We start from the raw sequence: 15,348 nt of genomic DNA on the forward strand, positions 1-15,348 counted from the left end.
TATCACACTTGATCCTTTTCTATAAATAGGATTGATCCATGATTTTTTTTTGAGTGAGAGAAAGAGCGCACGTGGCAGGAAGGGGCTGAGGGAGAGAGAGAATCTGAAGCAGGCTCCCACCTCAGCGCAGGGCCTGATGCAGGGCTCGACCCACTACTCTGAGTTCATGATCTGAGCCGAAATCAAGAGTTGGACGCTGAGCCACCCAGGCACCCCAGGACTGATACAGGATTATAATTTCTTCTAGAGAACTGTGCCCTACTCCTATAAAGGTTCGTGCCGTTGCTTTTTACCCACAGCACTACATCTTGAGCATACAGAGGACAAGAGTAGCTGACATCAAACTGCCCTACAGTTTCCATTGCTTGCCAGGGCACAAGGGTGCCAGCTGACCACGTGCAGCTGGATAGTAGCAGGGACAGGCATTGTGGAGCTTCCGCAGTCCGGGCAGCTGTGGCTGGCCTCAGCTCTGCACTTCAGCCACCTGCGGGGCACAGCACGGTTTCTCGCAGTGGGTGGTGGTCGCCCCATCAGTCTCCCCCAGACTGGGTAAGGTCAGCTGAGTTTACAGTACAGGGATGACCTTCTTATATCAGGACAGGGTTATTTAAAGGAACAGGACATTGAGCCAAAATTCTGGGAGCTGCAGAGCCAGCTTCCCTGCAGAGAGGCCCAGATTCTCCTTCACTGGGATCCATTTCCTTTGGCAAAGCAAACTGCAAACACTGCCAGTTAGCGACTGACATTTTTCATTATGAAACAGAATATACCAATAGTGAGATAAACTGTACTAACATCTGTCTGGCACGTCACATAATACTGTCTGTAATATGGATAGAATACTATAATAGTAGAATTACATAACAATAATAATATACACCATATATTATGATCTTATCTAATAGATATTAGATATATATTAGATAAAAATTGTGTCACCATTATACCTAGTAAATTATATTTTATGATTATATTATAATCAGAAATAGAATATTATGTATATAACATAGTTATGAATGGAATGCATTTATATAATGTACAAATATGTATTTAACTATAGTAACGTATGCTAGAATATGATACGGTATGATATAATTCTCACTTAATTCTCCTTGGTGGTGACGCAGGGGCTCTCAGATGCCCTCCCGCCTGCTGGTGCGTGCCTCACCGTGCGCCACTCAGGCACAGACAGATGTACTGCCATCCTTTGGGAGAGGAGGCTGCAGGGGACACCAGATTTGGTCAGTGACTTACCTCCACAGCAAATTATAGCAGCCACAAAAAGGGAGATATCACTGTCATCCAGCTCCAGTGCGTTGAACTTCATTGCAAAATCAAACTTAGGTTCCATGATATCACAAAACGGTTTCCTTAGGCTCTTCAGGAATTCACGTGTTATAAAACCATTTCCATATGCTACCAGCATCCCATCTTTATTCATCACAGAAGACAGCATGGCAAATATGGCCTCATAAACTCCATATTTCAGCAAAGTGACCTGATCGTTTAAGTCCAAGTTGGCAAAGCCTGGGATGGACTTGGCAAACTCGGTGAGCTCGGTGACGGTCTCCACAGACGTGCACTGGCAGCAGTGGAAGATGCGGACTTCCGCCTCCTTGTTCTGGATGCCGTTGGCCACCAACTTGGCCACCAGAGTCTTCTCGGCCATACACAATGTCTCCATGTCGTGTATGACAAAGGGCTGCAACGAAAGACACGGAAATGAGCCAGGTCGCCGGGGACAGGCTGTCCTCTTAATTATCAAAGAACTGATGAGCAGCCAGTGTCTGCAGATCACCTGCGGAGAAGCGCGATATGAACAAAATGCTGTCTTCGTCCTTAAATAACCTCAAAGTTGGCTGGGGACACAAAGACATTTATGGAGAACTAGCAATATAAATCTGTAAGGTAAGATCATCACTGCCTGACACCAGGTGGGGATTTTATTCCTATGAAAGGGAAGTCCTGATTTTGGCAATAAAGCTAACAAGAGTGTATTTGCAAAGCACTTTTAATACTTTATAAGATTTTCTGAACTCCTGACTACTATTGCAGTGGCCCTAACTACAGTAATTTAAACATTTTTATCACCGAAGAACAGCTGACATACAATGGTATATGAGTTTGAGGTGCACAGTGTAGCGATTCAACACATCTATACCTTAGGCAGTGCCCACCCCTTGAGTGGGGTCACCAGGAAACGTAACTACAGTATTACTGACCACAGTCCTCATGCTGTCCTTTTCATCCCCAGGCCTATTAATTTTATAACTAAAAGTGTGTGCCTTCACCTCTTTCGCTCACACTACAGTAATTCTTAATTTTACCATTTTATGAACTTCAGAGATAACCGTCGTTACCTGACCCTGACTACAGCATGAGTGAATTTGGTACATAAATACATAGAACTCTGAAAGCTGGTGTTTGCATAGCAATAAGCAAGAGAGCACTGTTAAGCCCTTGCTCTCTGGGGGCCACCTGGGAAAATCTTAAAGAACCCTCACTTCCTCACTTCAGTGCTCTGTGTTCTGGAACAAGCACAAACCCTTAGGCCAGCAGTCCACACTTTGATATATATCATTTGCTTCTAAGACCATGGGTCCTGCCATTTTCCAAGTATCTAGTGGAGGAGCGGAGGTGGCTGGCCCTATTATTCGAGGCCAGCATGCCCAGAAGGCATTATATATCTGGTGGGGCACAGGGGAATGGATGTAAATATTTTGTGCTGCTGGCCAAAATGTACACCAGGTCTGTGTGCGGAGCAGAAGAAATGACAGTCTCTAGGGGATCTCTGATTTATAATGTGTTCTACAGATCAGTAATGAGGTGGGCTGAAGCATTATTTTCAGTTCCTACCAGAATACATAAATGTAGAATGGCATAAGCAGCTCATGATTTTAAGACTCACTCTGCCCGTGCGCAAAGCGTGTCACTGATACTCTATCTGGCCCCAGAGCACGATGTGGCCCCTATTCCTGGGCCCCCAAGAGCATCTGGAGGAACCACAGCATGAAACCATCTTCAGTGCACCTGGAGAGTGTCCTTGTCTCAGAAACAAGGCAGGCACAGTGGAACAATACAAGGCATTGTCTTAGAAGTGTTTAAATAAAATTAGAATTTGCAGTACAGCATTGGACCCCCCCCCCCCAAAAAAAACAACCCACAACAGTAATTTGATTCTACATCTGAAGAAAGGGAATACTCAAAAAATTACCTGTGTGTTAGTGAAAATATTCTGAATACAAAATTCAAAGCCAAAGTCCCGACTATCTCAAGTCTGGTTAAGGAATACTTAAACCAGTCCCTTCAAAGTCCCTTCAAAGACTGTAAAAGCAGGCCTGATTACTGTTGTTTAGGGCAAGTTTGGGGGCAGTTCTGTGTCTTGGGAAGTTGCTCAGAGTAAAGGAATTAACATTTTCGGGTGAGCTGGAGGGATGCTTTTGAAGGATACACAGCACTATCCCTTCAATTTCCAGAAAATACACTAGTAGGCCACCTTGGCTGTATCACTGGCTTTGTAATCTTCAGCAGAAATAAAAACAAAAGTTGTGTGGCCCAAACAAATTTGGGAAACGCTGAGTTAAATAAAGTTCGGTCCTTCCAGAGTCTCTACTGTGGGGGTGTGTGGTGGGAAGCTTCAGGAACAGAGATAGGCTGGGCAGCAGTTCCCCAAGTGTGTGATCCCAGAGCACCTGCATCCTTTGCTGGAGCATCTCACATGACTGGCACGGTACTGGCCACGGAATTTGCAGGACTCCAGGCGAGATGAAAATGTGGGGCCCCTCTTTCAATTAGCAATAATCGCGCCTCAGATAAACCTCATTGGCTACGATACTGCCACTACGCAAAGCTGGGGGCCCCTCTTTCAAAAATGATGAAGAATTTCAGGACAGTGACAGCGGGGCATGAAATCCCAACCCCGGGCCCTTCCAGGCAAAGCTCCTTGTGAAACAGGACACAGGCCCATGAAACCCTCCTGGGACAAGTTTTATGTAAAACATACTCTCGTAAATGGGGAAGTAACTGGTACAAATACTTCATTTCATTTTTATAAAATTTTCACTTAGATTTTAAGAAGGCAGGGCCTCATTAACAGACAAAATTAGAAACCATCTGAATTCAAAACCAGTGCTAACATTTAGAAACCAATGTTTATGGAAGCTTAAGAGAGAATGCATATACTAACACACTTGATAAACACTGTTGATAGGACTATTTAAAAAAAAATCCATGCTGCTTATATTTAATTATGGAATGCGCCTTTTATACTTAAGTTTGAATATGAATGTATCTGACATCACAGGTGGTCATTTCAGATAAATAAAGGATGTTGTCACAAGTTTAAATAGCAGGAGGCAGAAAGCTGCCCAGCACCCCCACCCATCACTTCCCACCAAGACCAGAAGGTTCTCCTAACTGACATCTACCACTTGTGCACACGCCTGACGGTGTTCTGTGTGTGTTAATGATACTCCTGACAAAAGCTCATCTTTACATACATCTAAATAGCATTTTCTACATAAAGTGCAGGCAGCACCATCTTTTAGGGAAAAATTGTGATTTCTTGGTAGAATTGTTTTGGATGAAACCATTTAATAAGCTTTTGGTTAGGTTTTACTACACATTTCAAGAAATGGTATAAAATATTAAGTATGTTTTTTAAATCTTAAGACACCTTAAGTTGCCGGTGTAATCTTTCAATGTAACACCACGGGCAAAACCCCACCACGGGGTTTATCATCCCCCAAAGCCATTTCAGGCTGGCGCCTGGGGGGGGGTCCCTCGTCTCAAAGATCTCAAAGCGCTAAGAATAATGTTGGAAGCCCTTTACAAAACGCACATTAGAATCTATTCTCAGTCACGTGCCCAAAATTTATCCCCTTGCTTGGTTCATTCTTCTCTGACAAGACACCTGACTTTGTTACGACTGGCTACAAAGGACCCATGATTTTGTCTAAAATTCCTTAATCTTCTCAGGGGACACAGACTGTCCATAACTGAAAACATTCAAACACTCTAAAGACTATTCCCAACAATTCCGAGCTATATAGGAACCTTTGAGATAAACATATGCGGTGTCCTTCATTTGAATGAAGAAAGTCACGATGGTCTGTGACATGAGACCAGTGCTACTGCATGACCATCGCCTGGCACAGTCAGTGCTGAAAAACTGTTTGTCCGTTTGAACCGAACACCCTCCCCTAGTTTCCAGAGGTGCAACGAGCTTCTAGCGCCAGCAGAGGCTGGGGCAGTGTGGGTAGGCCGTGCGCATTCATGGGGCAGGCCCGAGCCCCTGGTTGCAAACCTCACAGGAGGGGCACAGACTTGAACGCTCCTCACCGTCTCACTGCATGTGGCCTTCCAGAGTCTTGTGATATTAACACCTCACACGTCAACACACCAACTTTTTAAGACGTTGAAAAGTATGTCTTTTGGAAGCCGAGTTCAGATGGGACCGATGTGTCCTCTGTGCCTCGGCTCTGCTTCCGTTCCTGACGCCCTCGAATCACAGGGCAGCCAGGGTCCTGATAAGCCCTGGCCAGCTAGCTCACTCAGGGCCCTGGCGGTTTTCTGGCCTCCGGTTCTGAAATCTGAGTGGCTCAAACCAACCGCATGTCCAGACAGAAACAAACACTATCCCTCCCATCAGCCCCTGCCCTCAGCTAACAGCCACCCTTCCCAAAACAATGGGATTAACACGCTTCCTGCAGATTCCTTCCTCCTCCCAAGACCCTCCCTCCACCGTTTTCCCACCAGCCTCCCACAGCACCCCTCTCCTGGCCCACCCAGCCCCTAATCGGTTCTAGCCAAGCTGTAGGTCTTCGTGTTATGTGATCTACAGGCCACGGGAAATAGAAAAGCAGACCCTGTGTCCTGCATGGGGAGCTCCAAGCTCTGGCCGACGAGGACAGGGCTCCCTCCAAAAGCGTGAGGATCTCAGTGGTATATGCAGAAAGATACTCTGTGGGAATGAAACTAATGTTAAGAGTGTTTGGTTCAGAGTCAAGTTAACTTTTAAGTTCCCCTTTAAAAACCCAAGAGAGAAACAGAAGATCTCAAAGAGATCAGAAGCTTTGGTTTCTCTAATATGAGGCTCTCCTAACCATTTCCAGGAGAGAAATTCCAAATTAAAAGGTTACTTTGCTGTCAGCCTCATGGTCCAGAAAGGGTCTAATTTATATAAGCCCCTGGGGCCTTGCAGCATGGGTACGGCTTTACCAATGTCCTAGGGTTCGCCTGAGCCATTCCGAAACGTCCCCGCCCATTTAATTGGAGAATTTTACTGAAGAATTAAAGACTCAGTAAAAGAGAGGTTTGGTTTGTTCATGAGAGTAAGTAGCTTGTGAAATACTTCATTTTCCTGTGACTAAAAATTCCAGCTTGTAATTCCCAATCAGGATTGCTTTAAGCTACTCATTAGTACGAATTAAACCTGTTTTGCCATGTCATAGGAAAAAAGCAAACTATTTCATTAGCCAACCCTGGGCTGGCCCTTCTTTGAATTAGCTGTGAGATCAGTTCAGCAATGGACACAGAGACTGAGCAGACCACGGGGTCGGGGGCAGGTAGCAGTGCACTTCGGAAAAGGCCCAGAACTATCCAGAGAAGACAAAGTTTCTGTAAACGAACAGCCCTCTCTAAACCCAGAGATGTCCTTGCCTTTTCACTGAAAAAACAGGAGTGGGGGGGGGGGGGACTGCAGGGTGGGGGATGGGAGAGGAGGGAGGGGATTAGGGGAGGCGCCAGAACATGTGTTGCGTGAAAGAAAATGCTTTCATTTTCTGGCATTAAAATAGAGATTTAGGGGCACCTGGGGGGCTCAGTGGGTTGAAGCCTCTGCCTTCGGCTCAGGTCATGATCTCAGGGTCCTGGGATCGAGCCCCGCATCGGGCTCTCTGCTCAGCGGGGAGCCTGCTTCCTCCTCTCTCTCTCTGCCTGCCTCTCTGTCTACTTGTGATCTCTGCCTGTCAAATAAATAAATAAAATCTTAACAATAAAATAAAATAGAGACTTAAGGAAAAAAATAGAGGATTTTTAAAAAAATGCACTTAAGAAATGACCCTAAGGTATTGATCAGACTTTGGCTTTTCTTTTTTTCTTTCTTTTTTTTTTTTTTCATGTATTAATTACAGAGTCATTATGATGCCTGGTTGCTAGGAGCTCTGAGGTAGAGCGAGCCCAGAAGATAGGAGTTGCCGACACGCTGCCTCCATCCGCTGTCTCTGGGACTGACACCGTCTTCCCAACACCCAACCTTGGTCCCCTCAGCCCCTCCCTGCGGCCAGGGGCCGCCTCAGGCGGGAGAGCAAGCAGCAGCCAGGCCACCTACCGGGTTGTTGCTGGCCTTCCCTGCCAGGATGACCCGGGCCTTGACCTTGTTCATGTTGAAGTTCTTGAGGTAGGCCTCATAAATTCTCTTGGCGAGGGACTTCAGATCTGCTGTTTCTGCATCTTCTGGGTCATGTTCGCAGGTGAGAATTTCCGCTTTCAGTTTTGCTTTTTCAGATCTTGGCATTCGTCCAAAGCGAATTGCTGGGGGGCAGAGAGGGGGGCCACGGGAGAGAACGGGAAGCGAGCAGAGGTGAGCATCAGGGTGCACGATAGGGGGACGGGCCTCTGGGCAGAGAACGTGTGCCGAGAATTCAACCGCGAACCAAAGCCGCCCGGTCAGGACTAGTCAACATTGTACTGCTCTCTCTATTCTGGAGAGAGGAAAATGAAACACAACCCTCCATAAACTCTGGACTTCTTCAAGAGGCTAAAAGACAAGGCGACACCCTCACTTGTTTCGTCAGTAGGATCAGCCGAAGGTTCAAAATTGTCCTTTAGGACAATTGTCCTAATTGACCTAATTATCATGAGGTCCAAACTTGAACCGAGTTTGAGGAGATGGCAGTGACCCCTAGGGTGACTTCATGTGACACCTTTTTCTTTGTCCAGAAGGCAGACCTGCGACCACTGGGAACTAGTCATTTTAGATCTACTGGCACGTTCTAAAATGACAGCAGGGTTCAGAATAATGATATTCGCCGCACACGTGCTTTGTGGGGATGCTGCTTCCACGCTGGCATCCCAGAGGGATTTCCATTCGGTCTGAAAACCTTCAGTCAAAGGCTTACCGTGCGAAGTGTCTAAGAGGAATTCCGGGAGCTCTGCTGCGTCTCAGCTACGTGACACTTCCCCCTTCTTAGGCTATCTGGGTTGCAAAACGATCTGGGCACTATGTGCATTCATTCAAAACACAGTCCGTGGCGACCAGACAAGGGAGGTGGGCTGAGGCACGGGCTGCAGAAGCGCACTAGACAACCTTACCTACCGTTATGGGACATCCCGACTGAAAGGCACTTGTGGAAACGACAGTATTGGCACTTATTCCGGTTCTTTTTCTGAATCTTGCAGCTGCGGTCACATCTGTCATAGGCCAGCTTCAGCCGAATGGTTCGCCGGAAGAAACCCTGTGGGATGGGCGCAAGGTTGGGGAGGGGTGTTTCTGGCCATTCATTTACTGTAATTTTCAAATGAACTGAAATTAGTAAAATTGTTCTAAGAAGTCTGACTTAATTGGGACAAACTGAAAAATTTAAATTTCATTACACGTAAGACGAAAAACCAACAAAGTGAGGCAAAATTCAAAGTCGTTCCAAGACGTCCTTGTCTGGCTTGGGAAGACAGTGGTTATCGTCTCCCAGAGTCACTTAGTCTTAATTTGTCCAAGTGTCGCTTTCCCTCCCCAACTCACATCCCGATCTGTGACTGCACGGATCTCTGTGTAAGAGAATACTAGCCCCTTCAAGACAAAAATTACAATGAACTCATAAAAGGCAGCCACCTGGTGGTAAAGAAGTCACACTTTACAAAAGCTTATCTTAAACTCTACCCAGTAAGAACCTTTAGTATTTAGTCCATGAGAAACAAAATGTAACAACAGGAACTCAGGCACAGCCCTGGGGTAAAAGTTACTCTGCAAGTAACTTCTCTCACAAGTTCATGGTCAGAAGGCTTGTGAAGCGTCTGTATTTGCTTTGGTGCTTTCTCTGTTAGCTTCCCACTTCCCACTGCCTGTTTCACACCGGGCAGGTCTGGAATGCCTGCGGGAGCAGGGACAGCAATTTCTTGGGGGACAGGAGGGAGGTTGGCGCCTTCCCTCAGCTGGATCTCTAAGTCTGTAAAGTGGGGAGGGCCAGAGCAGGCCAGGAGCATGAGGAGGCTGAAGAGAGAATTCTGCCTGTCAGAAGGCAGCGTGGCCCTTTCTCCCCACAGCCCAGGCCTCCAAGGCCAGCCCGGGCTCCGGTGCGGCGCTGCTCTCAAGGACGTGGGTTGTGCCCACACCAGAAAGGGCTGTGGTGTCTTCCAAAGTCAGCAAACCGTCTCAGCATGCACAGGGAAGAGTTCCAACTTTAACTGAACACGAGATGACGAGACCCTGCGCGTATCAGGTACATGAAATACCGAAGCTGAGAGTGCACACACAGTCCTAAAAGCACGATGTGGGGGCCTGACACCGCTGACTGACAGATCCTTTTAGTGATGATCAAAATCTGTGCTTAAAAAGAAGCAGCCATTGTCCCAAGCAGGGACACTCTCCCCTGCTGGGGTCCACCGTACCTTACAGCCTTCACACGCGTGAACTCCGTAATGGTAGCCTGAAGCTTTGTCCCCACATATCCTACATTCAATGTTCAAGGCTATGCTGGAAGGTTCATCAGCACTACCGGCCGCCACTGGGTACGTGACCGATGAGGGGCTTGAAGCTGGTGAGAGGGTGTCTGAGAACAGAGGAGAAAGACCGATGAGCGCTCCAGACAACGTTGCCGTCGATGTCTATGCCAGGTTCAAGAGGACACGACTGCATGTGAGGAGGCGCCGGCTAGTAGGCAGAGCTCCCGGCCTGGGTTGGCCCCTGTCCTGGGCTGTCCCACCCCCACCCTGTGTGCCTCCAGTTACTGCGGTTACATCCGCAAAGCGGCTGGGAGGCCCCTGGGTTCTGGACCCACAACCCCAGCTGTCTCCCCCTCACCCCTGACCTTGGCGCGGCTTACACACAATTTTTACTTTGCTGCCCTCCACTCTTCTGCAAATGTTAACTCCATAAATCACACCAGAATACAGGATGAAAATCCATGTGGGCAACATCGGAAGCAACAATCCATGAAAGATTAAAAAAAAATTAAGCTGACTTCCTTAAAATTAAAAACTTCTTTCTGCTCTGCAGAAGACACTGCCAAGAGAATAAAAAAGACAAGCCACGGGCAGGGAGACAATGTTCGCAACACACACATCTCATAAAAGACTTGTATCCAAAATACACAGAAAAGTCTTAAAACTCAACAATAAAACAAACCGCTCAATTAAAAAAGTGGGCAGAAGATCTGAACTGACGCCTCACTGAAGAATGGTAGCAAATCAGTATCACTTGCCATTGGGAAACTGTGAATTAAAATTAGACGTCCCTATGCACCTATTAGACTGGTGAAAACAAATAGACAAGCACTGGGGCGCCTGGGGGACTCAGCGGGCTGAGCGGCCGCCTTCAGCTCAGGTCATGATCTCAGGGTCCCAGGATCGAGTCCTGTGTTGGGCTCTCTGCTCAGCAGGGAGCCTGCTTCTCCTTCTCCCTCTACCTCTCCCCCTGCTTGTGCACGTGCATGCTCTTGCTCTCTTAAATAAATAAGTAAACCTTTTTAAAAAATTAAATTAAACAAACAGACAAAGCTCTGACAACACCGCCTGTTGGTGAGGACACATGGCGACAGGAAGGCTCGCCCATGGCTTGTGGGAATGCAGAATGGTACAGCCACGCTGGAAGACAGTTTGGCAGAACAGTCTTAAAGGAATCACACTCTGAGGTATTTAGCCATTCGTGATCTGAGGACTAAGTTCACACAAACACTTACACACGAATGTCTCTATCAGCTTTAGTGTTAATCTCCCCAAATCGGAAGCAACCAAGATGCCCTTCGGTAGGTGAGAGGATAAGAGGGCAAAGCCGGTCTGAAAGGTCAGAAACTGTGCGACCCGAACATCTGATGCTTTGGGGAAGCGGAATCATAGGTCTGGCACAAAGGTGAGTTGCTGGGGGAGGGTGGGAGGCAGATGAACAGGTAAAACAGATTTTTGGAGATGGTGAAACGATTCATATGAAAACATCATGGTGAAGACACAACATGTGATGCCTTTGTCAAAACCCACAGAACTTTACAGTACAGAGTGAGGCTTCATGTGCTCAAATAAAAATTTAGGAGGTTGGGGAACTATGCTGGGGGAATGAGTGACAAAGTGAGCACACTGTGTCACACATGCACAGAATGGCTTCCCTGAAGGAGGTGTGGAGAAGACCCCACCCAAGGCAACTTGGAAATGAGTGGCATCTATGAGACCAAAGGCAAAGGAGCTACGTGTCCGCTTGAGGTGTCCGTGGAGAAAGCAGCTCCCACAGGGTACAGGTTAGCCACCCTGATGCAACCACCGTGTAGACTGGAGACAGACCATGAATGGAAGGAATGGTGGTGTGGGAGCCAGGCCTCTCACTGTGGGAGCAGGAGCTAGCAGATTGGCTGGGAGGGGTGAGAATGACCCATGGGATGGCGGGTTAGTGCCGCAGGCACCAGCGCAACAAAAAGAGATACAAATGGTGACCTACGGAAATGTTTGTGGACCTATGGGTATACATGGGTTAGAACATACCCATATCTCTTTGCTCCATCAGCTAAGAGAGCCTGAAAGAAAAGACACTCCAGCAGCAACCTGAAAGGACAGGGAGCGGCAGCCGGGACTCTGACAAGGCTGGATGTAGTTCTGTGGCCACCTCTCACGGTGAAAGCCTCAGAATCCACAGGCCATCAGGTAAGGGACTCGGAAGGATTTTGCCTCAGTATTGGGGCAGACTTAACAGTGTTATCGTTCCATCTAACACAGAACCCAAAAGGTCAGACATTTTCCAAGTAACTTAACTGTGTCCCAGAACAGAACTCAGAAGTATTTATGGGAATACAAAAATATCCACCATGAACAAAGTTCACAATGCATGGCATCCGATTAAAAAAATTACAGGGGCACCCGGGTGACTTAGTTGGCTAAGCGCCCAACTCTTGATTTCCGCTCAGGTCATGATTTCAGGGTTAGGCTACACCGGAACAAACACAGATGACTAACGTTATGACTGTATCCTCATGCGCTCCAGGAGCAGGATGAAAGACTAGAGACTGGGTGGAAAAGCACCACATTGCACTTCTCGTGAGTAAGACTACACCACCTAGTGTGAGAAATAAACTGGATGGGATCAGAGCCGGCTCAGACACTGCGGAAGAAAAGATTAGTAAATGTGAAGACGCAGAAAACAAACACACAAAAAAAAACAAACAAAAAATCCACTATCCAAAATGGAACACTGAGAGAAATGAGATGAAAAAAAAAAAAAAAAAAGCTTCATAAGTGAAATTTACCAACCATTTAAGGAAGAACTAGTATCAATTCCACAGAAATACAGAAAACTATAGAGGAGGGGCTGTTTCCTAATTCATGCCACGAGACCAGCATTAATCTGATACCAAAACCAGATAAAGATTTTAGAGGAAAACTAGAACCAATATCCTTCATGAACAAAGACACAAAATTCTTAACAAAATTTTAACAAGTCCACCATGTACAGAAAGGACAATCCATTATGACCAAATAGGATTTATTCTGGGAATACAAAGTTGACCTAATCTTTGAAAATCAAATAGTATAATTTGTTGTATCAACCACATAAAAAAAGAGAAGTCACATGATCATCCTACTAGATGAAGGAATTGTATTTGACAAAATCCAACATTAATTTCTGATAAAAACTCACAGAAAACTGGGAAGGAGAACTTCTTCAATCTAGGAAAGAGTATCTATGAAAAACGGTTATTGTCATACTTAGGGATGAAAGACTGAGATCAGGAATAAGGCAAGGGTGTCTCCTTATTCAACATTATACTGGAGATTTCCAACCAGTGTAATAAGGCAAGAAAAAGAAATAAAGGCATCCAGCTTAAAAAGGAAGAAGTAAAACTGTCTTTATGTACAGATGACATAATTACCTATGCAGAAAATTCTAAAAAATCTATAAAATATGAAACACTTGGCAATAAATCTGACCCGAAAAATATGAAAGATGTGTACACTAAAAACTAGAAAACATTGCAGAGATAAAATGTTTTTGAAGATTTTATTTATTTGACAGAGAGAGCACATACAAGCCAGTGGTGGGGAGAGACAGAGGCAGAAGCAGACTCCCTGCCAAGCAGGATCCTAGGACTCTGGGATCATGACCTGAGCTGAAGGCAGACGCTTAACTGACTGAGCCACCCAGGCGCCCCCTCAGAGAGAAATTAATGAAGAGCTATCTAAGAGGGGAAATAAGTTCATGGCTCAGAAGGCTTCGTGTTGGTAAGATGTCAATTCTCCTCACATTGATCTTTTGACTTAACGCAATCCCAAGCAGACTCAGCAGACTTTTTTGGTAGAAATTAAAAAACTGATTCTAAAACTACCAGCACACCCAAAACATCTTCAGGAAAGAAGAATAAAGTTGGAGAATTTAGTGAAACTTGCCTTCAGGCCTTATTATACAGTTACAGTAAGCAGAAATTAGTGGCACTGGTATCAAATGAGACAAACCAATGGAACTGAAATAGACCCAGGCAGGTAAAGCCTATTGATTTTTGACGAAGATATAAAGGCTGTATAGTGGAGATAAGAGTCTTTTTTTTTTTGAGATAAGAGTCTTTTTAATAAAGTCTGTGAGAACAATTACAAATGCAAAAGAGAGAGAAAAGAAATGAGTTTTGAGGCATATATGAAAATTAATTCAATAGATCTAGACAAATTCCGTAGAGCTAGGGCAAAAATGTAAAACCTAAAAAATGTCAAACTTACAGAATAAAGTGACTTTGGGTGAGGCAAATATTTCTTAACTATGACACAGAAAGCAGGATCCATGGGGGAAAAAAACCACTGACCAATTCACTTCTTCAAAATTAAGGACTTCTGTGTCTTGAAAACCACTGCTAAGGGAAGGAAAAGACAAGACACAGACGAGGAGAAGCTATCCAGAAATCACACATCTGATAAAATACTCGTATCCAGAATATATGAGCACCTCTCAACAGTCAAAAGCAAGGAAACCACTCAATTTAAAAATGGGCAAAAGGTTTGTCACCCAAGAAGATGTGTACGCATGAGGCACAAGCTTGGAGTTATCACATAAACAAGTCACGGGGTAGAGACGTACAGCATTGCAAGTACGGTCTGAACTCTCGTGATGACATTGTACGGTGACAGACGGTGATGGCGCGTGGCAGAGAGCACCGTGTCACGCACGCAACTGTGAAATCACCGTGTTGTATACCAGAAGCTGATGTAACACTGTGTGTCAACTATGCTTCACTGAAAATGTTTACAGGGGCACCTGGGTGGCTCAGCCAGTTAAGCGTCTGCCTTTGGCTCATGTCATGATCCTGGAGTCCTGGGATCGAGCCCTACATCATGCTCCCTGCTTGGTGGGAAGTCGGCTTCTCCCTCTCCCCGTCCTGCTTCTCTCTCTGCTTGTGCGCGCGCGCTCTCTCTCTGTCAAATAAATAATTAAAATCTTAAAAAAAAAGTGATATACGATATACTGTTCTGGAAAAGACTTTGGCAGTTTCTTAAAAGTCACATATACGTCTACCTTACGTCCCAGCCATTCGCTCCTAGGTATTTAGCGGAGAGAAGTGAAAGCACACGTCCACAGAGAGACTTGGACGTGAATGTTCTCAGCAGCATCGTCAGCAACAGCTGATACACAGAAGCAACTGAAATGTTCACCGACAGGTGTGTGGGTAAAGAAACAGTGCGTATCCACACAACACATAAAAATCCTGAGCTTCTGGTATGTGCTTTGATGCAAATGAATCTCAAAAGATTTTTGAAGAGTGGAAGAAGCCAGCTGAAAAGAACACCTACGGCATTATTCTTTTTATATGAAACTCTAGGAGCTACAGACAGATCTATAAGGAGAGAAAGACTGGTGTTGCTCAGGGGAGGGAGGGAGAGCAAGGGGTGGGGACGAGGGTTTATACAAGAGCACAAATAAATTTGGAGGTGATGGCTTTGGTCACTGTTTTCATTGTGGTGATGGTTTCACACTCAAAATGTGTGTGTACACATCAAATTGTGCACGTTAACTATGTGCAGTTCACTGTATGCCGTAAAGTTGCAAAGGAAAATCGGAGAAAGATAGATGGGCCTCGCAAGCAGCCTCACCCATCTGTTCTCCTGGGTGTAAAGTTTAAAGTGAATACACTTTATAGACGGCCCTTCCAGAGCAATTTGCATAATGCA

At 45.7% G+C, this 15,348-nt stretch overlaps 1 protein-coding gene, 1 long non-coding RNA gene and 1 pseudogene across 7 annotated transcripts in view; 1 reads left to right on the forward strand and 2 right to left on the reverse strand.

The window, feature by feature from the left end:
* Positions 1 to 15,348, reverse strand: part of PPARA (peroxisome proliferator activated receptor alpha) — a 61,354-nt gene that overhangs the window by 5,021 nt on the left and 40,985 nt on the right. For 5 of the 6 annotated variants that reach the window (XM_032345919.1, XM_032345914.1, XM_032345918.1 and 2 more), the window contains exons 4-7: positions 9,607 to 9,767; positions 8,318 to 8,456; positions 7,331 to 7,533; positions 1,255 to 1,702 (exon numbers count right to left, since the gene is read on the reverse strand). In XM_032345919.1, coding sequence (XP_032201810.1) covers positions 1,255 to 1,702; positions 7,331 to 7,533; positions 8,318 to 8,456; positions 9,607 to 9,767 — 951 coding nt within the window. The remainder of the gene's footprint in view (positions 1 to 1,254; positions 1,703 to 7,330; positions 7,534 to 8,317; positions 8,457 to 9,606; positions 9,768 to 15,348) is intronic. The other variant, XM_032345920.1, reaches the window with a different exon arrangement.
* On the forward strand, positions 1,700 to 10,159 carry LOC116592630. The gene is made up of 3 exons (XR_004286544.1): positions 1,700 to 1,908; positions 7,134 to 7,472; positions 8,401 to 10,159. It is a non-coding gene; the product is annotated as an uncharacterized LOC116592630 (long non-coding RNA).
* Positions 3,702 to 3,852, reverse strand: LOC116594543 (annotated as a pseudogene).

The sequence above is a fragment of the Mustela erminea genome, chromosome 6 (genome assembly GCF_009829155.1).
Source record: "Mustela erminea isolate mMusErm1 chromosome 6, mMusErm1.Pri, whole genome shotgun sequence".
NCBI lineage: Eukaryota > Metazoa > Chordata > Mammalia > Carnivora > Mustelidae > Mustela > Mustela erminea.